This window comes from Hesperophylax consimilis, chromosome 30 (assembly GCF_061612785.1).
Source record: "Hesperophylax consimilis isolate HC1 chromosome 30, BYU_Hcon_1.0, whole genome shotgun sequence".
Taxonomy (NCBI): domain Eukaryota; kingdom Metazoa; phylum Arthropoda; class Insecta; order Trichoptera; family Limnephilidae; genus Hesperophylax; species Hesperophylax consimilis.
Genome location: NC_142865.1, coordinates 7,559,561 through 7,586,914, shown reverse-complemented (window position 1 = coordinate 7,586,914; position 27,354 = coordinate 7,559,561). Strand labels below are relative to the sequence as shown.

At 32.4% G+C, this 27,354-nt stretch overlaps 1 protein-coding gene across 1 annotated transcript; it reads right to left on the bottom strand.

The window, feature by feature from the left end:
• Positions 1-12,024: 12,024 nt before the first annotated feature.
• LOC149409591 (uncharacterized) lies at positions 12,025-25,404 on the bottom strand. Its single transcript, XM_089649457.1, has 9 exons — positions 25,309-25,404; positions 23,548-23,807; positions 22,693-22,810; positions 22,463-22,597; positions 22,216-22,338; positions 13,360-13,619; positions 12,505-12,622; positions 12,275-12,409; positions 12,025-12,150 (listed from the first exon to the last, which is right to left on the bottom strand). The coding sequence occupies exons 1-9, from the start codon at positions 25,312-25,314 to the stop codon at positions 12,025-12,027; spliced, it is 1,281 nt and encodes a 426-aa protein (XP_089505583.1). The 5' UTR covers positions 25,315-25,404.
• Positions 25,405-27,354: the final 1,950 nt, after the last annotated feature.

Here is a 27,354-nt window from a genome sequence, read left to right as displayed (position 1 = left end):
GGAAGGATAAACCATTCCAGAAATATTCTTTTCATAGAATCCCGTCTGACTTCAGGATCGAGCATTGAAGACCATTGGAGAAAAATAATTACTCCTACAAGCATAGATCCGATGGATTCCCGTGCTTCTTTGCTTTAATTTAATTTTTATTCTTAATTTTAAATTTTATCCTGTTTTATTTATTTTCCTTTATGTAAATATTATCTGTACTTATACCCTCTATGGGATGTGTAGGATTGCACTAACCTCCCCACATCCTGGAATAAAGAATTTATTATGAATATTATTAATTCTGCAACAATCAACAATAATATTGAAATATGAATTAACAAACTATAATTAAAAATATATTTTTTAATCAATATTGCAGGTGGGTAAATAATTAAGATTCTGGAGTCATAAGAGGCCTGGAAGGTATGGATGATTTGACCTACCCGATGATGTTGAGTGGTTACGATCATTGGCTACGAATCCGAGGGTTGCGGATTAAAATCCCGGCGTTCGCAAGTAAATTTTATTTGATTTTGTTAAAAATGTACGAACCATTAGCAAAGTTCACCACCAGTTACTTTACAGGCTCCTGCCTAGCACCTAGCGGTCAGAGGTAAAACTAGGGCTAACAGATAAAACAGATGTTTTGCCTTATAAATTGACTTTCTTTGACAGTGTTTGTTTACAATTAGCTTGTCAATGTGTTTTACTTGGTTAGATTATAAAAAGCCTCGTCGACTGGATTCCTACTTCTTCTCTCCTATAAAATAGTAACAAGCAGTCATTATGGTCTACAGACCATTAGTAAAAGTGTTTTGTCCGGGTCGGGAATAATTTAACTCTTTGTAACATTAAATAAAGTGAAATGCAGTTTTGTGCAGTAAAAACAAAAAAAAACGTGCGTCTGTTATTGAAGACTTCATCAAGCCCAAACAAATCTTAACAGATTTATTAATGTTTTTTAAGATATACTCTTTTAATTTTTCGAAGAAAACTTCTTCTAACTGCTTTTCACTTTGTGATGGCATTATTTATTTTTTATTAAAACACAAATAACATTGTTTACATCACTTTATTTCGATACAAAATCTCAACATGTTTCATGAACCAAGTTCACTTCATCAGGAGCACAAGTATACTAAAGTTATAATTAAAATTAGGTCTAGAAAGAAGAGGTAGAAGGAGTGGGGAGGGGTAAGAGTGGGGGAGGGTTATTCAAAGTAGGAATTAAAATGTCATTAGACGGGAAAGACCGGGTAATTGGGAAAATATTTAAAATGGGGTTTATAAAAATTTTTTGTTTATTAATAATATCTGCTTTCATATTCACGTGTTTTCTTATTTCTAGGATTTCAAAATTATTGATTTGAGATACCTTGTAACCAGAATGTAGTATTTTAAAACCTGAATTAATATCGAAAGTATGGTCGTTATTTAATAAATGATCCGCAAATTCTGATTCACAGTTTCCCTTTAAAGCCCTAAGATGTTCTTTAATTCTGATCTCAAAGTTTCTATTAGTTTTTCCTATATAAAAGGAATTACAATCATTACAGTTGAGTTTATAAACACCTGATTTTTTAGTTTGACTATCAATATCTTTATTATTAAGAATATATTTTTTTAATTTGTTATTCGTATAAAACGCCGGTTGAATAGTGAAGGGGATGTTTTTATTTATAATTTTGGAAGTATCATTATCTACAAATAGAATTCTACGCCATTGTTTGTTTGTATCTTTATAAATAGGATAAATATAAAGTTTAAAGAATTTATGTTTAAAATTTTTATTTAGTATTTCATCTATAAATTTATTAGGATAGCCATTATTAGATGCTATTTGTTTTATGATATTTAATTCTGAGATATAATTAGGATCCGACAAAGGAATCGAAATTAATCTATTAAGCATAGAATGGAAAGCTGCGACTTTTTGAGAAAAGGGATGATTTGATGAATTATGAATGACAATATCAGTGTACGTATCTTTACGGAAAATATTAAAATCTATTTTATTACCTTTTATTGTTAAATTTAAATCTAAGAAATTTAAACTCTTATCTATACCTATTTCTAATGTAAATTGAATATTTTTGTGTATTTTATTTAAAAAAAAGAGTTTAAGAACATGTTCAATTGTCTTTCTGTTCCTAACCAAATGCAAAAAATGTCGTCCACATATCTCTTCCAACAATATAAATTTTTAAGTAACAAGGCACCGCTATTAAAAATCTTATTTTCTAAATTATTAATAAAAATGTCTGCAATCAAAGGACTCGTACTGTTCCCCATGGCCAAGCCATCCTTTTGTTTAAAAATTGTATTGTTAAATTGAAAATAATTTTGTTTAAAAATAACTTCGAAAAATAAAATGAGGTCATGGATAAGGTCTTTCTGTAAGTTAGATGAATTTAACAAATTATTGATGATGGTTTTACTTTCTTCTATTGGAATACTAGGGAATAAATTTACTACGTCAAAAGAAACCAACATAGCATGATTAGGAATTTCCAAATCCTTTAGATAATTAACTAATTCTAACGAATTTTTAACTGTGTATGTTGGTTGAAATATATTAGCATTATTAATTACAGTATTGATAGCTGACGCTAATTTAAAAGTTGGGGCATTACAATTAGAGACTACTGGCCTAATAGGTTTGTTCAGTTTATGTATTTTTAATAGGCTGTAAAGTTTAGGAATTTTTGGGTTAATTAAAATCAAATTTTTGTTATTTTTCAAGTTTACAAAGATATCACTTTTACAACGTTTAACCGCTTCTTTCACCATTTCTTGACACTTATTAATAGGGTTATTTAGAATTATTTCAAAATTGTCCCCTTGTAGAAAATCCATTGTCTTGTTAATATAGTCAACTTTATCCATGATTATAACACTGTTACCTTTATCTGCCTTCGTAACAACCAGATTTTTTTCCCTCACCATTTTAGAAATATTCTTAGCAATTTTTATGTCAGTATTAGAAATTATATTCTTTTCCCGATTAGGAACTGTTTTTTTGTTGTTAATGTTTTTTTATCCCTTCAGCACATTTATAATGGAACGATTTGGGTTGATTTATTAATGCATTGTCCATATCTACTGCCAACAACTCTAATTCTTCTCTATTTTTAATATTAGAATTATAATGCAAGTTATGATTTAGTCCTTTATTTAATAATTTTTAACTCTTCCTCCGCAAACTCATGATTAGACATGTTAATCACTCGATCATGGAATTTATACTGTTTATTTTCAGGTGTTTCAAAACGGAATGTTATTAAACTTCAACTTAAATTCTTACATATGGAATTGGCTAGTGCTTTACACCCATTGGAATGGGACCAGTTTGATGATCAAGTTAGATCTATAGCTAGTATCAAAGCATACAAAAAGAAAACTGTTCTTGACAAAAAAATTAAAAAATTGTGTGATAATAATAAAAAAGTTAATGCGGTAGTGTCACCAAATTCATCAAGTCGCAGCTTTCCATTCTATGCTTAATAGATTAATTTCGATTCCTTTGTCGGATCCTAATTATATCTCAGAATTAAATATCATAAAACAAATAGCATCTAATAATGGCTATCCTAATAAATTGATAGATGAAATACTAAATAAAAAAATTAAACATAAATTCTTTAAACTTTATATTTATCCTATTTATAAAGATACAAACAAACAATGGCGTAGAATTCTATTTGTAGATAATGATACTTCCAAAATTATAAATAAAAACATCCCCTTCACTATTCAACCGGCGTTTTATACGAATAACAAATTAAAAAAATATATTCTTAATAATAAAGATATTGATAGTCAAACTAAAAAATCAGGTGTTTATAAACTCAACTGTAATGACTGTAATTCCTTTTATATAGGAAAAACTAATAGAAACTTTGAGATCAGAATTAAAGAACATCTTAGGGCTTTAAAGGGAAACTGTGAATCAGAATTTGCGGATCATTTATTAAATAACGACCATACTTTCGATATTAATTCAGGTTTTAAAATACTACATTCTGGTTACAAGGTATCTCAAATCAATAATTGAAATCCTAGAAATAAGAAAACACGTGAATATGAAAGCAGATATTATTAATAAACAAAAAATTTTTATAAACCCCATTTTAAATATTTTCCCAATTACCCGGTCTTTCCCGTCTAATGACATTTTAATTCCTACTTTGAATAACCCTCCCCCACTCTTACCCCTCCCCACTCCTTCTACCTCTTCTTTCTAGACCTAATTTTAATTATAACTTTAGTATACTTGTGCTCCTGATGAAGTGAACTTGGTTCATGAAACATGTTGAGATTTTGTATCGAAATAAAGTGATGTAAACAATGTTATTTGTGTTTTAATAAAAAATATACTCTTTTGCTGTAGGTTCCAGAGCGAATAATACTTTCAGTATCATCCAGGTGTAGTAAGACCACCAATTAGAAGAGATACGTTTCTTGAAATGGCTTTAGCCGTGTTTGGTGACCAGATCTGAATAACGAGGTATTTCCACACCTTACCCTTCTCATTACCTTCAGCCTCACAATGTATCCCAATTGGGAATGCCATAGTCTCGCTGCTCCAGACGGTGGACACATAAAAAGATATTTAAATCTTCCGCATTCCCTTTAAATACATTAAGATGTGAAAGAATCAATTTAAAATTATTTAGACTAATGTTGCGACATAGAAATGGGTAAAAATATCCCAAATTCTTATGGTAACATTACGTTACATCATGGCATTCAATACTTAGGCTTTTTTTGTACAGAAAGGGATGGTTGAATATCCTCCGTTGTTTCATCTTGAGTATCCTCCATTAGCTGGACCCCTGCCGTATCCTGATTGGCTCTCCTCGTATCTGATCTTGGGTTTATATTCGTTCTCGTCGGCCTCGTAGGTCACAATATGGAAATAAACAGGACATGTTAGGACTTTGGTTACTCCTAGATAAGCAACATGTCTCGCAGCCAAGCTATGGAAATCATTTAGAAGGCGTCAACAAATAATACACATAACACAATTTGAATAATTTAAAATGTGAATAAATTTAAAAATTCGAAAAAACTGATGAAATTAAGGAAAATTTGAAGAGTTTGTACCTGTTTCCTGCCTTCGGGAAGAAGGACAAAGTACTCTCCATCAGTCATCTCCCCTTGTCTGGACTTACTTATGGCTCAAGTCATTTCCAGATGATTCGTCCTTCACCATATATTCGAAGTTTTAGTTGGCGGGTTCCTGAGATAACAGACAGAATGGACAAACTGATTTTGATGCTTTCTAGAATAGAAAAAAACCCCGATATGGACAACAGATATGGTGGTAGTATTAACGTATTGTTCATCTCCGTATCCGTTACCTCCTGAGTAACCCTGGTTAGCGGGAAGGCACTGGTTTGAGAGAGTTCCATCGATAGAGGAAAGTGCGGGGGTGCCGTTGTTGGAGGATTGACGACTCAAAAAAATAGTCGTAAATAAATAAATGTTCCATGGTACGCACCAAGTGGTTCGCGGCGGCGAATTGGTTGATTGGTTGAGTGGTTGATTGGCAGCGGATGCGCCTGGCCACCAACTGTTACTAGAAACTGGCTGTGGGAATTTATTTTACCCCCCAGCACTCTATTGACCCATCGCCTTGCACCGCAGTGGGAGAGATTGACTCATACGTCCGTCATTCCTGACCATATTGACCTCCAGATTCCTGCACACCCCTCGAACCGTTTCCTTCCTAAATCTTTCTCTCCTTACTTTCCATAAAAAATCCCTCCACACAACATCCCCAAAGGTTACATAGGCCCGGGGGGAAATAATTTTCCTATGTGGAGCTAATGTTAAAACATCATGAGTCGAATGACCTCCAGTGACGTTGCAGTAAAAAAAGACAAATTAATAGTCATTTACCTGGACTGACTGTGTCGTGCATTTGGAGCATCGTATTTGATGTGTACAATATTAGAAATCCGGATATTTTAAGTGTTAATGTTAATATCATAAAATTAATATATATCATCAGTGTCAATAAATATTTACCGCTTTCTGTCAGTTGTTATCTTTCACTATATATAATTTATGAAATGACTATAATGAAAAAAACTTTTCTCTTTTGTTAAACATTTTGTATTCGCAGATGATACGGCATTGGTCATATCACATAAAGATCTAAAAATTGCAATTGAACTCATGCAAATTGACTTTATTCAACTTTGTAAATGGTCACATGATGCAGGACTATTAATAAATGTTAAAAAAAACCAAAGTTATGGATATAAGATCACCTAATGCCAGATTTCAATTTAATCCTAATATTATTTCTCATAATTTTAATTGCATTAATAAAAAATATCCCGACTAATTGTAAATGAGAAAGCTTAGAATTAGAAGAATATGTCTATCTTGTTGTTACAGTAGATTGCTTTTTCAAATGGGACAAACATATTAAAAAAAACCTGTAAAAGACTCAGATCAATTGCTTTCAGAATGTACACATTATTTTTTTTCCTATCAATTGAAACACTTAAAATAATTTATATGTCAATGGCAGAATCTATTATAACTTATGGATTAACCATATGGGGAAATACTACTATAACCAATCTGAAACAAGTCCAAGTTGTACAAAACGCTATTGTAAAATGGTTTTGTTGGGACAAAAAATAATACTGAACACAGTGCAAATAGCGAAAAATGCCTTTACCGAAAAAGAATGTCCATCATAGCACAGCAGAGAATCGACTATGAATAAGTCATGGATGACTTTATAACCGAGGAAATTGACAAATTAACTGAAGTTTCACAGTATACTTGCTTTGAATCAATACAATGTAATGCCTTATTAAATAAAGTCCCGACTGCATTCGTTGTTCTACATCAAAACATTCGAAGTTTACAAAAAAACCTGGAAGAGTTTCTACTAACTTTAAGCCTTCTTGAAATATTACCGGACATCATTGTGTTAACAGAGGCGCATTTAAATATATATAATGCTGACGCCCGATACGATATACCTAACTATACATATCACTCGTCTACAACTCATTTTAACAAATGCAGTGGTATTGCGGTGTTTATACTGAATAAACACAACAATGTTACAGTTACCGAAATTACTATGCAATTAGCGAACTGCTTAAAACTGAGTTTAAAAGTGAACAAAATCATTCACCATGTTATTGCTATCTATCGCACACATGGATCTGATCAACGTAATTTTATAATAGAAATGGAACAATTATTACTTACTCTGAAGGATACTTGCAATATCGTCATTGGCGATATCAATATAAATATTGATGACAGTATATGTAGTAAAGTGAAAGAAGACTATATAAATGTAATGACATCACTAAATTACAAATCATATATAAATAATGCTACACGAAATGTGATCGGACAAACACCTTCCTGGATCAATCACATGTGACTCAAATAACATTGAAAAATCCATGTAAATATTATGGAAAACCAATATTACTGATCACTACACTTGTATATTTGTTTACAATATTGATAAAAGAAATATAAAATCTAATCAAATTGGTGAAAAAAATATGAAAAAAAATATTTGAATTTGGAAATTTTAGGACAAATCTTAAAACGGAAAACTGGTCATCAGTATTTGAATCGGAAAATCCAGATACATGTTCAGAAAATTTCGAAACAATTTTTCAAGATTACATAAAGTTATCTACAATAGTAACAGTTTATAAACCAAAATCTAAACATAGATTAATAAAGCCATGGATAACAAAAGGATTAGTCATATCAATCAGAAAAAAAGAAAAATATTATCAGGACTCCAAAAAATTCCCAAACGACCAAAAAAAAGTTAATTTTTACAAGAAAAATCAAAATAAACTTACGCTCCTAATTAGACTGACAAAAGAAAAGTACTTTCGTGACAAAATAAAAGACGTTGGTCAAGACAGCAAAAATTTTTGGAAGATCATCAGCACAATAACCAACAAAAACACAAATCGAAAAGTACCTAAGGAAATCTCATATCAGGGAATCACCATTGACACCGAAAAAAACCCAAAACTATGTGGTAATGTTTTTAATAATTATTTTGCAAATGTTGGAACAAACCTTGCTCGTAATATTATCCTTGACAATAGACAAACTAACCAACCAGAACAAAACATATTTTCTGGGGATGGTTTCCAAACCTTTGTTTCAGTCACTGACAAAGATGTTGAAAATATTATAATAAGTTTAAGAGCATCAGCAAGTCCTGGATACGACAATATAACGGTTACAACATTGAAAGCCGTACATAAGGAAATCAGTAAACCAATTGCTCATATAAATAACACCAGTTTAAAAAACGGTGTATTCCCAAATAATTATAAGAAAACTATCGTTACCCCAATTTTTAAATCGGGTGATGAAGAAAATATTTCTAACTATCGTCCAATAGCTCTTACATCAAACATAGCAAAAATTTATGAAAAAATTGTCAAGAAACAACTTAACGACTACATAAAAGACAAAAAGATAATGAGTCCTCATCAATTTGGCTTTAGGGACAATCTCAGCACACAAGATGCAATTGCTAAACTAACATCGAAAATCATGCAAAAGTTAGATAATGGAGAAAAGTGCCTCGGTATCTTCATTGACCTCCGCAAGGCATTCGATAGCATATCACATTCCAAACTAATAGAAAAACTAAAGCAAATTGGAATAGATGGAATAGCGCTATCATGGTTTCAAAGTTATTTAAATGAGATACTCCAATATGTTAAAATAAATAATACCTTAAGTGAACCCGAAACCACCTCTTTTGGCATTCCGCAAGGAACTGTCATCGGTCCAATCCTTTTTACTATTTATGTAAATAATATGTTCACACTCCCAATAGTTGGAGATATCATATCGTATGCAGACGACACTGTACTGATAACAAAGGGAAAAACATGGGAGGAAACAACGAGGATAGCAAATTCTAACATAAACACTCTAAAAATATGGTTTGACCAAAATTGCCTGTCACTAAACACTGAGAAAACATATTTTATCCCATTCTCATTGAAAGAAAAAAATATCGAAAATAATGTTCGAATTAAAATCCACTCTCCCGAGTGTGAAAATAAAAAAGAATGTAATCATGTGAAATGTTCACCCATAACGGGAAAAAATAGCATTAAGTATCTGGGTGTTATAGTTGACAGTCAATTAAAATGGAGCGAGCAAATCAAAAATACTATAACTAGAGTAAGAAAACTAATATATATATATATTTATTAGATTAAGAACAATCCTATCATCCAGTATGATTAAAATTATATATTTTTCTCTTGCCCAATCCATATTACAATATGGTATAATCGGTTGGGGAGGGACTTTCAAAACTAACCTTTCACCTGTAGAAAAGGTTCAGAGGTTAATTTTGAAAGTCATCCTAAGAAAACCATCGATATTTCCAACCACGCAGCTGTTTGACTCGTTTAGGGTTCTTAGCTTAAACAAAATTTTTAAAAAGAATGCACTGTTACAAATTCATAAAGACCATTTCAATTCAACAATTTCTACAAAAATAAGTAACCGATCTAGATCACGTGGTAACATAGAAATTCCTAAATGTAAAACTAGTGCTGGTCAACACCATTATACTTATCAAGGTATAAAATTGTTTAATGCCCTTCCGGATAAAATTAAAACTGAAAAAAATTACAAAACATTCAAATCACAAATCAAACAACTTTTAGATAAACCCAACGGTAATCACAAGTTTTAATTTCATTGGACACATTTTTCAAATAATTTTTTATATGAACTCATTTGTAATTTTTATTGATTAAATTTTCCTAAATTCACTTATGAATTTAGGAAAATTGATTAATGATTAATAAAAAAAATATAAAAAACAAGATTTAATTTATAAAAAAAAAGCTACATATACACGGTGTCCGGAAACTCGTAGTACAAGCGGGAAACTGGAGAATCTACACCACATGGGGAACCCAAAAAAACATAAAGTTTTTTGATTTGAGCATTTTCAAAAAAAAAAAAAAAACCAAAAAAAAAAATTTTTCGGCTATTTTAGGGTTAAAGTTTTTTCTGGTGTTTAGGGTTGAATAACAGATGTTTTAACCCTGCAGAGCAGAAATATTTTATGATTACACCGGGTTAAATGAAGGGTGATTTCAAAATAATGCTTCAAATCCGAGTTTCTTCATTTGTTTTACTTTCAAATAGTTTTAATTAGTTGGGTACTTTGATCTTCAGTAATAATTTATAAGAATTTGACTAAAAAAAAAAAAAATCATCTTCTAACTCGATTTACTCGATAACGAAAGCTCAAATAAAAAAAATATATACTACAAAATCGACTCCAAATGTGATGTAGATTCACCAGTTTCCCGCTTTGTTGTTGTTGCATTTTATTAAGTACCCATTTCATACAAGATTGCCAGCTCCGTCTTTGAACAATTTACAACTAGTACTGTACCTACATTCTATTAGTTCGTACCTAATAAGTACATTTTTATTTTTATATCTTATTTTTTGTAAGTTTAATAACTATTATATTATTTAAGTTATATTTTTAGTTTGTAATTAAATTTCTTATTTTTTTAATTATAATATGTTTATCAAATTTATCATCTAGTTTTATAACTATTTGTTAATTTTTAGCTACATCAACGAGTGAAATTTTACAAACTATAAACCACAATGACTCCCAACACTCCCCAACTCAAACACGAGAAATAATTTCTCAATTGAGTTGGGCAGTTTTCGTTAGAAATTTCAAAATTTTTCGCAATCAGCCTCGAAATATCTAAATTTGTAAATTATTGTAATGTGTTTGTATATTCAATAAAATAAAAATAAAAATAAAAAAAATTACTAGTCGTCCCTAATATTTTTAAGCAGAGACATAATACACGGTTGCTGTTTCAGAATGCCAAAATTTTACCTGTTAAGGCTATTCTATGGCGAAAAATCATAATTCAGTATATATTTACCCCGCAGCATAAAGAAAAATTAGAACATAAATACAGTACTAGATTCTCGCGCAATGACGGCTTAATAGTTCCGAAATTTAATGATAAATACGGATAGAGAACGTTTGAATACAACATACCAAAGATATTTAATTTATTACCTGACACTATAAAGCAATGTAAGTCTATGAATAAGGTTAAATATATGGTGAAAAATTGGCTATTGGAAAAAAATATTTACTTTAATATGTATGAAAAAAATTGTTGATTCTGTAGATAAAAGATGTAAATTATAACTTATAAAAATGTATATGTAACAAAACTTTAAGCACCTGTTGACAAGCCAATTCAATTGGCTTAGCAGGACTTGTTTGTTGATATGTATTAACTATTTATTCAATAAAAAACATTTCTTAACAAAAAATATATGGATGAATAATTTTGTCGACTTTATAAGCACACTATTGCTGACACAATTTTCTGCACTCTTGTGCTTATATTTATCACCGATTATTAATTCCTATCAACTTTGATTTGAGAAGAATTATAGAGAATTCAGGCACTTTTTTTAACTCCCCGCCATTCTTTAAAACAGTTAAACAGATGGATGTTTATGGTCCATCGAGCCGGATGCATTGATAGCGACAAATGCACTGGTACGTACAAGAAGAGAGGGTAGGAAGAAATTTGGGAATTGTGAACCATAAAACAATACTTCAAAGTAAAGCGGTCTTTTCTGCATACGTGTTTTGTAAATATATTGTGTTTTGCTTAGCAAAGGCGTAATCTCATGGTACGGAAGGATATACAAGAAAACATTTTTTAATTTGTATTTATTTAATAAATAACATGCACAAGTAATTATAATAAATTCACATAATTTAAAAGCCATAGAAATGTGACATCAACACGCCAAATGAACATTATATAATACATTAAATTTAAATTAAAAATAAATAATGATGTTTAAATATCAATAATATGGCAGGTGGGTAAAAGCAATGATTTAAATTAATATCAAAACAATGAAGAGCTATTTCATCAATGACGTGTTGAATTTAAGATTCTAGAATGTTTGTGTAATTTAATATCCTCCGTTGTTTCCTCCTGAGTATCCTCCGTTAGCTGGACCCCTGCCGTATCCTGATTGGCTCTCCTCGTATCTGATCTTGGGTCTATATCCATTCTCGTCGGCCTCGTAGGTCACAATCTGGAAATTAAAAGATAAGTTAGGACTTTGGTTACGCCTAGACAAGCAACGTACCTCACAGCAAAGTTATGAAAATTGCAATCATTGATTTTATAGGAATTTGGAGGATTTTAAGGGTTTGTACCTGTTTCCTGCCGTCGGGAAGAAGGACAAAGTACTCTCCTTCAGTCATCTCCCCTTGTCTAGACTCCTTGTGGCCGAAGTCGTTTCCAGATGGTTCGTCCTTCACCGTGTACTCGAAGTTGTAGTTGGCAGGCTCCTGAGATAACGGACAGAATTAACAAATTGACTCTGATGCCTTCTATTGTAGAACAAAAACCTGTTATGTGAAGCAGATAAGGTAGTAAAACTTACGTTCTGTTCGTCTCCGTATCCGTTACCTCCAGAGTACCCCTGGTTAGCGGGAAGGTACTGGTTGGAGGGGGCTCCGTAGTTAGAGGAAGGTGCGGGGGCTCCATAGTTGGAAGAAGGCCTAAAAAATCGTGATTAATTATAATAATTCTTGGATTTGACATTCCGCTACTTGGAATACTCTTCTCTCAGATCAAGTTCAAAAGTTTTCAACGCGTTCTGTACTGATTAAAGTAACTGATATGCATCGTATATGTCTTTCTCAATTAAGAATATGCGCATATAAACAGAAGAATTCTTAAGAATTGGTTCTACACATTGCAGATAGAAGCTTAGCTTAATAATAAATCATTGTCTATAAAACCTATGTAAGAAAATAAACTTAACGTTTGAAAGTTTTATAATAATAATACTTTTTCAGAACCATTGCTGATACGCTTCACAATTTCACAAAAAGGAAAGGTCCCAGATCCGACCCTTGTGAAACTCCAAGTTGAACTTGAGATTCTTCAGAATTTTTTTTTGCAGTCAATTATGAAAGGGTCTTGATTAAGCTGTTACAATGACTTGTTATAAATGAAAAATATACAAAGTATTTCATTTTCATGTAATTAAAATGACACCACAAAGTAATTTTGCAACTATTGAAGAAGTGTCAATAATATATTTATGATACTATTATCTTTAAGAATGGAAGATTGGCAACCCAATTATTTTGCTAATTATACCAAGTAATTGAGTTATCGACGTTTCTTATTATCTTGGTAATTGAGTGCTATGCGGAGACGTTTTGCAAAGCTCCCGCAAGCTCTAATGCGATATACCTATATAGTTTTATGCACATTGATAAACAATTACCTGGACTGTCTGAGTGCATTTGGAGAGCCGTATTTACTTGTAGGGGCACTGATTCCGCTTGATGGAGCACCATATTGGGAAGACAGGGCGTTTGGCGCTCCGTACTGGCTTGACGGGGCCCCATACTGGCTCGATGGGGCGCTGGGTGCTCCATACTGCGATGACGGGGCGCTGAGATCCTGTCCAGGAGGAAGGTATCTATCCACAGGAGGCTCAGCAAGGCACACTGCAGCCAAAGCGACAAAAAGGGCGCAAGAGATCTGGAAATATAAAACAACAGTTTGTATTACTTATAAAAATGTATAAAGGTGAGACATGAAAATGACAGAGGAAGTATTAAAGTAGAACAAACGTTGTAGAAATGAGATCCTTGAAGCGTATGTGGTAAAACGTGTTGTGAAAAACAAATGTGAATATCCGTAAGAACGCGAGGCTAAAGAAATCGTGAATAAAGTGAACAAGATTACGAAAGAGAAGCTTGTATGGTATTGACACGTGGAACCAAAGAACATCGGAAGGAGTGTCATCAGAATATATGACAAAAAATGAATGTTAGAACAAATCGTAGACGTCCGAGGACGACATGTCACGACCAAGTGAATCAAGTAGGTAATTGTGTTAGATTATATCAACAGTCTGAATAACAGAAGACTAAATTACGTGAACATCTTCAACAACTTTTTCTCTTAACTTATTTTTAAAGTTATACCCATCAATGTAATATATTATTGTAGAAGAAGATAGATAGAAAGAAGAAATCTAAACGAAACGTGAACTAGAACAAAACACAGAACAATAAAAAGATAATGGTAACTAGGATCGAACCCAGGATCTCTTGTCTTACAAGGACAGTATTAAACCACTCGACCATTGGGACCTTGGCGATCTGACATAATTTACTTTTTATTTTTTTATTATATATTATACACTTTACAAATATAAGGCAAAAAGTACCGATAAACTGCTTTAGCAGTTTGTATAACGGGTTCTTTACATTATAAATCTTATTATAGTGAGTTTACAGTTACATTTTTACAATTTTATGTATAAATCAAGAAATTAAATATTTTACAGAAATACCTAGTCTTTATAGTATTATAGTCTTTAGAATAATATATCATTGTAAGCTAATACAAATTAATGCTTTCAGTAAGTTTTTAATTTCAGCAGGTAACATATTAAAACAATTAGGAATCATATAGTTTAACGTTCTTTGTCCATATTTATTTATATGCCTAGGTACAATAAGTTCTTCATTAAAGTTTAAACGAGTATTATGATTGTGTTCTAGACTGTTTATATATAAGGGGTTATTTATGTGCTGAAATATAATTTTGTACCACAGAATTGCTCTCACTGAAAGAATTTTAAGACTCTGATGGAAGTATTGAATATTATGCCTTTCTTTGTATAAATTTTTTTCAGCTAATAATAAAACCAATGAATTTTGCACGGATTGGAAAATACCCAAGCTGTTATTCCATAGCTTATAACAGATTCATCTAAAGATAAATAAATTATTCGAAGTGGATTACATGATATTGTTAATTCTGAATTTGAAATATGAGATCGACAAATATGTCGTTTAATATAATATGACGTTTAATAAATAGATCGCAATGGTCGAGTAGTTTAAGACGCCTGTCCCGATCCTGGATTCGATACCCTGTTGTGACCGTGATTTTTTTTCTTCTTCTATATTAATTGTAATTTGTCCATTGTATTTATTTTCAAAAAATATTAATGAAAATCTATAATCACCTTCATTTTGTGTGCTAATTTATATCCAATCAACGAACTGACACTGTATGAACACTTAGATGACTATAGCGTTAGATCTTTACTGAAGAAGAAGCTATGAGACTGTGATACTCTCTGGTCCATGGCGGGGCTTTTATAGCTCTCTCTAAAGGCAGATGCTAGGTTGGTTGTGAAATGAGATCATTTTCGTTATCAGCTGATACGCCGGAGAGCATGCTCTTCAAAGAGATTGTTGGGGCACTTATTGAAGGCTGTTGAAGGAGCTATTATTTATTGGCTAAGTAATCGATAAGCTATTCTGGTTTTTCTATGTGAATACTGCACAAGCGTATCAAATGCTCCCAACCGTATGCCTGGAGCTAGTGTGACGATGGCATCCTCTAGGCCAAAGGTAGTGGGGATGGGAAGGATATGGTGAAGAGGAAGGTAAAGAAGTACTTGGCTATTCAGATCTGGTCACCAGATACGGCCAAAACCATTTTAATTCTGAATGGTGGTCTGTAAGATAGGTCGATACTGAGAGTATTTTCCTTTGGAACGTGCCCAAGTAAACTATATATTTTTTTAATTGAAATTTTTTGAAATAACACAAATTAATCATTTAAAATTGATTTGAACCCGTGACCTTCGGCTCGCTAGTGGAGAGCCTTACCCCTCGACCACGAAGGCCGTCATAATAGCGTCATAATCATACGCAAGGTTAAAATTTTTTATTGGATCAAAATAATATATGTAACATAATATAGCGTGCTTTATCACTAGATTCAACAAAACATCGCCAGTTTCAAGAGTGATTTCATAGCGTGCTTCATCACTAGATTCAACACAACATCGCCAGTTTCAAGAGTGATTTCATAGCTTGCTTCATCACTAGATTCAACACAACATCGCCAGTTTCATCAGTCATTATTACATCGCATGTTTCATCACAAGTTTCAACGCATGTTTCTTCACTGATTTCATCACAGGTTTCAACGCTGAATAAATAATAATAATATACATATTTTTAAATTAAAAATATTTGATATTACGCACCAAACAACACAAATTAAGGTTATGATTAGTTTTTTAGGAAAGGCACTGCCTATTTTGAAACTAATGTTGATTAATTATTGTTATGATTGTTAACTGGGCCATAATGTATTCACGCCTGTATTGCAGTTTTTCCTCGCTGTACATTTTACTTGTCAATATCATTTTGCATATATCCAATATACATGCATCATTATTTGGCCTAATATGTAACTTATAAAAAAATTAAAAGGGATTTATGAAATTGTCGTTGACGAATGTTCTTTCGTCGACACGAATTCGCACCCTGAAGAAAAATGTAGCAAACAAATTTAGCGTTGCACATTCCATAATAACTTTTTCAACCTATTTTAACCCCACAGGCCTCTGGCATCTTGACCGTTATATTTCTTGCAAATAAAATCCAAATAAATGGAAAATTTCTGAACGTATCCGAAAACTAAAAACTGTTTTTGAAAGGTTATTACCAAATATGATTTTAAAAAAAATATATTGGGGAAACAAATAGCTTCACAATTTTATACAAATAATCACATTTTACTTATTGCATTAACCAGTGAAGTATCCACATAAAATTAATATTACATACAGAAAAAAAATAAATAAAAAGAAAATCATAAAAACACCTTAATGAAAATAACTCAGATATCTTACACAGAGCAGGGGGAGAGGGTACGTAATTAACAATTTGATTTAATTTTCTTCAATATGCATTTAGTAAACTGAACTAAGGACAAATGGAAAATATAGAAAATATATAACTTTATGGAAAATAGCTGTTTGTTTCGCAAAACCGAACCAATTATCCCGAGGGATCAATGATTGGAACCCAAAATTATTTTTTAATATTTTAATATATTCCCACTAACTCTTGAATTTCTAAAACCAGTATGACTATGGCATCCTGAAAGTTGTAAAACTATTAGGACGGGTTGTTTCGGACAATTGGAATAATTTTTCAAATTTTTGATTAATTTACAATTTCTGTGAAAGATTTTTTCAAGTTTTATTATTATTTCAGTTCTGTCAAGCAACTAGCCTATAATGATATAATAACAGAACTTGAATAAGGCTTTTACAGAACCCGAAAATGAACGTTGAAATTTGATGAATTGTTCAAATTCTCCAAAACCCGCCTTTAATTAGTAAAGGATAAAGGAAACAAATTATTACAAACAATAATTATGCGCCTAAAATATTCAATTAAATATAATTTTCAATTATAATTTTCCCGTAGGCGGCATTTATTTTAACCCAGGAGATATTTCAATTTGTTTGGGTATTTCTGGAGAATAATTTTTTATCCTTTGTGCAATGCATAAAAAAAATCTTGTATTATTAGTTTATCATTCATTAAAAATAATGCACAGACATTGATGTAGGTATTTAACAGGATCCTTCAAAATTCCTAACATTCATCAACAAATTACATTCGATGTTATGTGTCATAGAAAACTTATTATTGGATTGTATTTTTTTTTATAATCTTACCCTCATTTTTTGCTTTCAGTAGTTTTAATTAAAACAAATCCATTTTTATATGTCATGTCAGTATGTCATGTCAGTAAGTCATGTCAGTATGTCATGTCAGTATGTCATTTCAGTATGTCATGTCAGTATGTCCCGTCAGTATGTCATGTCAATATGTCATGTCAGTATGTCATATTACTATATCATGTCAGTATGTCATGTCAGTATGTTATTTCAGTATGTCATATCAGTATGTCATGTCAGTATGTCATGTCAGTATGTCACGTCAGTATGTCATGTCAGTATGTTATGTCAGTACGTCATAATCATATGTTATCCACAGAGTAGCTGGGACGAGTCAGCACTTATTCTTGTTCAGGCCGTCGCCCAGTAGCAGGGTGCGGCCCTACACCATGGTTGGAGAATTTACCTCAAGCCACCGTAATATAAACATTAATCACCGGCATGTCTCTAAGTTCCTTCTTGTAGGAGTTAGGATCCTACTAACGTTACTTCTTGTAGGAGTTAGGACCCTACTAAAGTTACTTCTTGTAGGAGTTAGGACCCTACTAAAGTTACTGCTTGTGGGAGTTCCCTGCTAAAGTTACTTCTTGTAGGAGTTAGGACCCTACTAAAGTTACTTCTTGTGGGAGTTCCCTACTAATGTTACTTCTTATGGGAGTTAGGACCCTACTAAAGTTACTTCTTGTGGGAGTTAGGACCCTAATAAAGTTACTTCTTGTGGGAGTTAGGACCCTACTAAAGTTACTTCTTGTGGGAGTTAGGACCCTACTAAAGTTACTTCTTGTGGGAGTTAGGACCCTACTAAAGTTACTTCTTGTGGGAGTTAGGACCCTACTAAAGTTGCTTCTTGTGGGAGTTAGGACCCTACTAAAGTTACTTCTTGTGGGAGTTAGGACCCTACTAAAGTTACTTCTTGTAGGAGTTAGGACCCTACTAACGTTACTTCTTGGAGGAGCTAGGACCCTACTAAAGTTACTTCTTGTAGGAGTTAGGACCCTACTAAAGTTACTGCTTGTGGGAGTTCCCTGCTAAAGTTACTTCTTGTAGGAGTTAGGACCCTACTAAAGTTACTTCTTGTGGGAGTTCCCTACTAATGTTACTTCTTATGGGAGTTAGGACCCTACTAAAGTTACTTCTTGTGGGAGTTAAGACCCTACTAAAGTTACTGCTTGTGGGAGTTCCCTGCTAAAGTTACTTCTTGTAGGAGTTAGGACCCTACTAAAGTTACTTCTTGTGGGAGTTCCCTACTAATGTTACTTCTTATGGGAGTTAGGACCCTACTAAAGTTACTTCTTGTGGGAGTTAGGACCCTACTAAAGTTACTTCTTGTAGGAGTTAGGACCCTACTAAAGTTACTTCTTGTGGGAGTTTCCTACTAATGTTACTTCTTGCAGGAGTTAGGACCCTACTAAAGTTACTTCTTGTAGGAGTTAGGACCCTACTAAAGTTACTTCTTGTGGGAGTTCCCTACTTATGTTACTTCTTATAGGAGTTAGGACCCTACTAAAGTTACTTCTTGTGGGAGTTAGGACCCTACTAAAGTTACTTCTTGTAGGAGTTAGGACCCTACTTAAGTTACTTCTTGTGGGAGTTCCCTACTAATTTTACTTCTTGTAGGAGTTAGGACTCTACTTAAATCCTTACAATTGTTTATTTTGAACTCCATCAACAGACGTTCAGTACAAAATATTGACAATTTATATTATCAAATCCAAATATACAGACAGAAGCATTCAAAAAAACTTTGACAATTTTGCAGTATTTTTACAAGACCTTAACACTCATTTCGGTATTATCATTTTAAGCGAATGTTGGATAGACGAAACTTTCACTGACATTAACATATTAGGATATACGACTTTCCACACAACTACTAAACTGAACCAAAATGATGGGATCGTTATCTTTATTAAGGACTCGCTGAACTCTTCTCTATCAGAAATAAAATTAACAGAAGCAAACTGCGTCAAAATATCTCTAGGATCAGATTTATCTATTTGGGCTATTTATAGGCCCCCATGCTACAAAAATATATCACCTTTCCTAAACTCTTTACAACAACTCATGGAAAACAATAAAAATACTCAACAACTCATCTTAGCAGGAGACATAAATATAAACCTTCTTAACTGTAAACCCAAAACTAACGAATATCTAAGTCTACTAGCTCACTATGGCCTTCAGTCAACAATAAATTCTTCGACAAGAACCTCACTAGAGTCAAAATCCTGTATTGATCATATTTTTGTTAAAACAAAAAATAAAACCATCTCATCCACTATTCATTCCACCGTTACCGACCATTTCACCACCACACTTGGTATGCGATTGAAAAATGAAATAAAACGTAAAATATATACAAATATGTCACAGCATATCATAGATTTCAAAGCACTTAGCTCTGATATAAGTCACGAATCTTGGATTACAACTCTAAAAGAAACGGATCCAAATAAAGCGCTAAATGAATTTCTATTAACCCTGAATACGTTTACCACTAAACACACTATAATAAAAACACGTAAAAACACTACTCATAAAACACTTCAAATTAAACCATGGATTACAGCAGGTCTAGTAAAAAGTATACACAGACGGAATATAATGCATGCAAGAGTAAACAAAAACCCAATGGACAGTAAACTAAAACACAATTATTTATTATACAGAAACCTATGTAATAGAAATAATGCTTCAAATCCGAGTTTCTTCATTTGTTTTACTTTCAAATAGTTTTAATTAGTTGGGTACTTTGATCTTCAGTAATAATTTATAAGAATTTGACTAAAAAAAAAAAAAATCATCTTCTAACTCGATTTACTCGATAACGAAAGCTCAAATAAAAAAAATATATACTACAAAATCGACTCCAAATGTGATGTAGATTCACCAGTTTCCCGCTTTGTTGTTGTTGCATTTTATTAAGTACCCATTTCATACAAGATTGCCAGCTCCGTCTTTGAACAATTTACAACTAGTACTGTACCTACATTCTATTAGTTCGTACCTAATAAGTACATTTTTATTTTTATATCTTATTTTTTGTAAGTTTAATAACTATTATATTATTTAAGTTATATTTTTAGTTTGTAATTAAATTTCTTATTTTTTTAATTATAATATGTTTATCAAATTTATCATCTAGTTTTATAACTATTTGTTAATTTTTAGCTACATCAACGAGTGAAATTTTACAAACTATAAACCACAATGACTCCCAACACTCCCCAACTCAAACACGAGAAATAATTTCTCAATTGAGTTGGGCAGTTTTCGTTAAAAATTTCAAAATTTTTCGCAATCAGCCTCGAAATATCTAAATTTGTAAATTATTGTAATGTGTTTGTATATTCAATAAAATAAAAATAAAAATAAAAAAAATTACTAGTCGTCCCTAATATTTTTAAGCAGAGACATAATACACGGTTGCTGTTTCAGAATGCCAAAATTTTACCTGTTAAGGCTATTCTATGGCGAAAAATCATAATTCAGTATATATTTACCCCGCAGCATAAAGAAAAATTAGAACATAAATACAGTACTAGATTCTCGCGCAATGACGGCTTAATAGTTCCGAAATTTAATAATAAATACGGATAGAGAACGTTTGAATACAACATACCAAAGATATTTAATTTATTACCTGACACTATAAAGCAATGTAAGTCTATGAATAAGGTTAAATATATGGTGAAAAATTGGCTATTGGAAAAAAATATTTACTTTAATATGTATGAAAAAAATTGTTGATTCTGTAGATAAAAGATGTAAATTATAACTTATAAAAATGTATATGTAACAAAACTTTAAGCACCTGTTGACAAGCCAATTCAATTGGCTTAGCAGGACTTGTTTGTTGATATGTATTAACTATTTATTCAATAAAAAACATTTCTTAACAAAAAATATATGGATGAATAATTTTGTCGACTTTATAAGCACACTATTGCTGACACAATTTTCTGCACTCTTGTGCTTATATTTATCACCGATTATTAATTCCTATCAACTTTGATTTGAGAAGAATTATAGAGAATTCAGGCACTTTTTTTAACTCCCCGCCATTCTTTAAAACAGTTAAACAGATGGATGTTTATGGTCCATCGAGCCGGATGCATTGATAGCGACAAATGCACTGGTACGTACAAGAAGAGAGGGTAGGAAGAAATTTGGGAATTGTGAACCATAAAACAATACTTCAAAGTAAAGCGGTCTTTTCTGCATACGTGTTTTGTAAATATATTGTGTTTTGCTTAGCAAAGGCGTAATCTCATGGTACGGAAGGATATACAAGAAAACATTTTTTAATTTGTATTTATTTAATAAATAACATGCACAAGTAATTATAATAAATTCACATAATTTAAAAGCCATAGAAATGTGACATCAACACGCCAAATGAACATTATATAATACATTAAATTTAAATTAAAAATAAATAATGATGTTTAAATATCAATAATATGGCAGGTGGGTAAAAGCAATGATTTAAATTAATATCAAAACAATGAAGAGCTATTTCATCAATGACGTGTTGAATTTAAGATTCTAGAATGTTTGTGTAATTTAATATCCTCCGTTGTTTCCTCCTGAGTATCCTCCGTTAGCTGGACCCCTGCCGTATCCTGATTGGCTCTCCTCGTATCTGATCTTGGGTCTATATCCATTCTCGTCGGCCTCGTAGGTCACAATCTGGAAATTAAAAGATAAGTTAGGACTTTGGTTACGCCTAGACAAGCAACGTACCTCACAGCAAAGTTATGAAAATTGCAATCATTGATTTTATAGGAATTTGGAGGATTTTAAGGGTTTGTACCTGTTTCCTGCCGTCGGGAAGAAGGACAAAGTACTCTCCTTCAGTCATCTCCCCTTGTCTAGACTCCTTGTGGCCGAAGTCGTTTCCAGATGGTTCGTCCTTCACCGTGTACTCGAAGTTGTAGTTGGCAGGCTCCTGAGATAACGGACAGAATTAACAAATTGACTCTGATGCCTTCTATTGTAGAACAAAAACCTGTTATGTGAAGCAGATAAGGTAGTAAAACTTACGTTCTGTTCGTCTCCGTATCCGTTACCTCCAGAGTACCCCTGGTTAGCGGGAAGGTACTGGTTGGAGGGGGCTCCGTAGTTAGAGGAAGGTGCGGGGGCTCCATAGTTGGAAGAAGGCCTAAAAAATCGTGATTAATTATAATAATTCTTGGATTTGACATTCCGCTACTTGGAATACTCTTCTCTCAGATCAAGTTCAAAAGTTTTCAACGCGTTCTGTACTGATTAAAGTAACTGATATGCATCGTATATGTCTTTCTCAATTAAGAATATGCGCATATAAACAGAAGAATTCTTAAGAATTGGTTCTACACATTGCAGATAGAAGCTTAGCTTAATAATAAATCATTGTCTATAAAACCTATGTAAGAAAATAAACTTAACGTTTGAAAGTTTTATAATAATAATACTTTTTCAGAACCATTGCTGATACGCTTCACAATTTCACAAAAAGGAAAGGTCCCAGATCCGACCCTTGTGAAACTCCAAGTTGAACTTGAGATTCTTCAGAATTTTTTTTTGCAGTCAATTATGAAAGGGTCTTGATTAAGCTGTTACAATGACTTGTTATAAATGAAAAATATACAAAGTATTTCATTTTCATGTAATTAAAATGACACCACAAAGTAATTTTGCAACTATTGAAGAAGTGTCAATAATATATTTATGATACTATTATCTTTAAGAATGGAAGATTGGCAACCCAATTATTTTGCTAATTATACCAAGTAATTGAGTTATCGACGTTTCTTATTATCTTGGTAATTGAGTGCTATGCGGAGACGTTTTGCAAAGCTCCCGCAAGCTCTAATGCGATATACCTATATAGTTTTATGCACATTGATAAACAATTACCTGGACTGTCTGAGTGCATTTGGAGAGCCGTATTTACTTGTAGGGGCACTGATTCCGCTTGATGGAGCACCATATTGGGAAGACAGGGCGTTTGGCGCTCCGTACTGGCTTGACGGGGCCCCATACTGGCTCGATGGGGCGCTGGGTGCTCCATACTGCGATGACGGGGCGCTGAGATCCTGTCCAGGAGGAAGGTATCTATCCACAGGAGGCTCAGCAAGGCACACTGCAGCCAAAGCGACAAAAAGGGCGCAAGAGATCTGGAAATATAAAACAACAGTTTGTATTACTTATAAAAATGTATAAAGGTGAGACATGAAAATGACAGAGGAAGTATTAAAGTAGAACAAACGTTGTAGAAATGAGATCCTTGAAGCGTATGTGGTAAAACGTGTTGTGAAAAACAAATGTGAATATCCGTAAGAACGCGAGGCTAAAGAAATCGTGAATAAAGTGAACAAGATTACGAAAGAGAAGCTTGTATGGTATTGACACGTGGAACCAAAGAACATCGGAAGGAGTGTCATCAGAATATATGACAAAAAATGAATGTTAGAACAAATCGTAGACGTCCGAGGACGACATGTCACGACCAAGTGAATCAAGTAGGTAATTGTGTTAGATTATATCAACAGTCTGAATAACAGAAGACTAAATTACGTGAACATCTTCAACAACTTTTTCTCTTAACTTATTTTTAAAGTTATACCCATCAATGTAATATATTATTGTAGAAGAAGATAGATAGAAAGAAGAAATCTAAACGAAACGTGAACTAGAACAAAACACAGAACAATAAAAAGATAATGGTAACTAGGATCGAACCCAGGATCTCTTGTCTTACAAGGACAGTATTAAACCACTCGACCATTGGGACCTTGGCGATCTGACATAATTTACTTTTTATTTTTTTATTATATATTATACACTTTACAAATATAAGGCAAAAAGTACCGATAAACTGCTTTAGCAGTTTGTATAACGGGTTCTTTACATTATAAATCTTATTATAGTGAGTTTACAGTTACATTTTTACAATTTTATGTATAAATCAAGAAATTAAATATTTTACAGAAATACCTAGTCTTTATAGTATTATAGTCTTTAGAATAATATATCATTGTAAGCTAATACAAATTAATGCTTTCAGTAAGTTTTTAATTTCAGCAGGTAACATATTAAAACAATTAGGAATCATATAGTTTAACGTTCTTTGTCCATATTTATTTATATGCCTAGGTACAATAAGTTCTTCATTAAAGTTTAAACGAGTATTATGATTGTGTTCTAGACTGTTTATATATAAGGGGTTATTTATGTGCTGAAATATAATTTTGTACCACAGAATTGCTCTCACTGAAAGAATTTTAAGACTCTGATGGAAGTATTGAATATTATGCCTTTCTTTGTATAAATTTTTTTCAGCTAATAATAAAACCAATGAATTTTGCACGGATTGGAAAATACCCAAGCTGTTATTCCATAGCTTATAACAGATTCATCTAAAGATAAATAAATTATTCGAAGTGGATTACATGATATTGTTAATTCTGAATTTGAAATATGAGATCGACAAATATGTCGTTTAATATAATATGACGTTTAATAAATAGATCGCAATGGTCGAGTAGTTTAAGACGCCTGTCCCGATCCTGGATTCGATACCCTGTTGTGACCGTGATTTTTTTTCTTCTTCTATATTAATTGTAATTTGTCCATTGTATTTATTTTCAAAAAATATTAATGAAAATCTATAATCACCTTCATTTTGTGTGCTAATTTATATCCAATCAACGAACTGACACTGTATGAACACTTAGATGACTATAGCGTTAGATCTTTACTGAAGAAGAAGCTATGAGACTGTGATACTCTCTGGTCCATGGCGGGGCTTTTATAGCTCTCTCTAAAGGCAGATGCTAGGTTGGTTGTGAAATGAGATCATTTTCGTTATCAGCTGATACGCCGGAGAGCATGCTCTTCAAAGAGATTGTTGGGGCACTTATTGAAGGCTGTTGAAGGAGCTATTATTTATTGGCTAAGTAATCGATAAGCTATTCTGGTTTTTCTATGTGAATACTGCACAAGCGTATCAAATGCTCCCAACCGTATGCCTGGAGCTAGTGTGACGATGGCATCCTCTAGGCCAAAGGTAGTGGGGATGGGAAGGATATGGTGAAGAGGAAGGTAAAGAAGTACTTGGCTATTCAGATCTGGTCACCAGATACGGCCAAAACCATTTTAATTCTGAATGGTGGTCTGTAAGATAGGTCGATACTGAGAGTATTTTCCTTTGGAACGTGCCCAAGTAAACTATATATTTTTTTAATTGAAATTTTTTGAAATAACACAAATTAATCATTTAAAATTGATTTGAACCCGTGACCTTCGGCTCGCTAGTGGAGAGCCTTACCCCTCGACCACGAAGGCCGTCATAATAGCGTCATAATCATACGCAAGGTTAAAATTTTTTATTGGATCAAAATAATATATGTAACATAATATAGCGTGCTTTATCACTAGATTCAACAAAACATCGCCAGTTTCAAGAGTGATTTCATAGCGTGCTTCATCACTAGATTCAACACAACATCGCCAGTTTCAAGAGTGATTTCATAGCTTGCTTCATCACTAGATTCAACACAACATCGCCAGTTTCATCAGTCATTATTACATCGCATGTTTCATCACAAGTTTCAACGCATGTTTCTTCACTGATTTCATCACAGGTTTCAACGCTGAATAAATAATAATAATATACATATTTTTAAATTAAAAATATTTGATATTACGCACCAAACAACACAAATTAAGGTTATGATTAGTTTTTTAGGAAAGGCACTGCCTATTTTGAAACTAATGTTGATTAATTATTGTTATGATTGTTAACTGGGCCATAATGTATTCACGCCTGTATTGCAGTTTTTCCTCGCTGTACATTTTACTTGTCAATATCATTTTGCATATATCCAATATACATGCATCATTATTTGGCCTAATATGTAACTTATAAAAAAATTAAAAGGGATTTATGAAATTGTCGTTGACGAATGTTCTTTCGTCGACACGAATTCGCACCCTGAAGAAAAATGTAGCAAACAAATTTAGCGTTGCACATTCCATAATAACTTTTTCAACCTATTTTAACCCCACAGGCCTCTGGCATCTTGACCGTTATATTTCTTGCAAATAAAATCCAAATAAATGGAAAATTTCTGAACGTATCCGAAAACTAAAAACTGTTTTTGAAAGGTTATTACCAAATATGATTTTAAAAAAAATATATTGGGGAAACAAATAGCTTCACAATTTTATACAAATAATCACATTTTACTTATTGCATTAACCAGTGAAGTATCCACATAAAATTAATATTACATACAGAAAAAAAATAAATAAAAAGAAAATCATAAAAAAACCTTAATGAAAATAACTCAGATATCTTACACAGAGCAGGGGGAGAGGGTACGTAATTAACAATTTGATTTAATTTTCTTCAATATGCATTTAGTAAACTGAACTAAGGACAAATGGAAAATATAGAAAATATATAACTTTATGGAAAATAGCTGTTTGTTTCGCAAAACCGAACCAATTATCCCGAGGGATCAATGATTGGAACCCAAAATTATTTTTTAATATTTTAATATATTCCCACTAACTCTTGAATTTCTAAAACCAGTATGACTATGGCATCCTGAAAGCTGTAAAACTATTAGGACGGGTTGTTTCGGACAATTGGAATAATTTTTCAAATTTTTGATTAATTTACAATTTCTGTGAAAGATTTTTTCAAGTTTTATTATT

Coding starts and splice junctions, on each gene's coding strand:
- LOC149409591 (XM_089649457.1), bottom strand. Junction 22,811..23,547: donor AATGCACTCAGACAGTCCAG/GTAATTGTTTAT, acceptor ACGATTTTTTAG/GCCTTCTTCCAACTATGGAG. Junction 12,151..12,274: donor TTCCCGACGGCAGGAAACAG/GTACAAACCCTT, acceptor TTTAATTTCCAG/ATTGTGACCTACGAGGCCGA.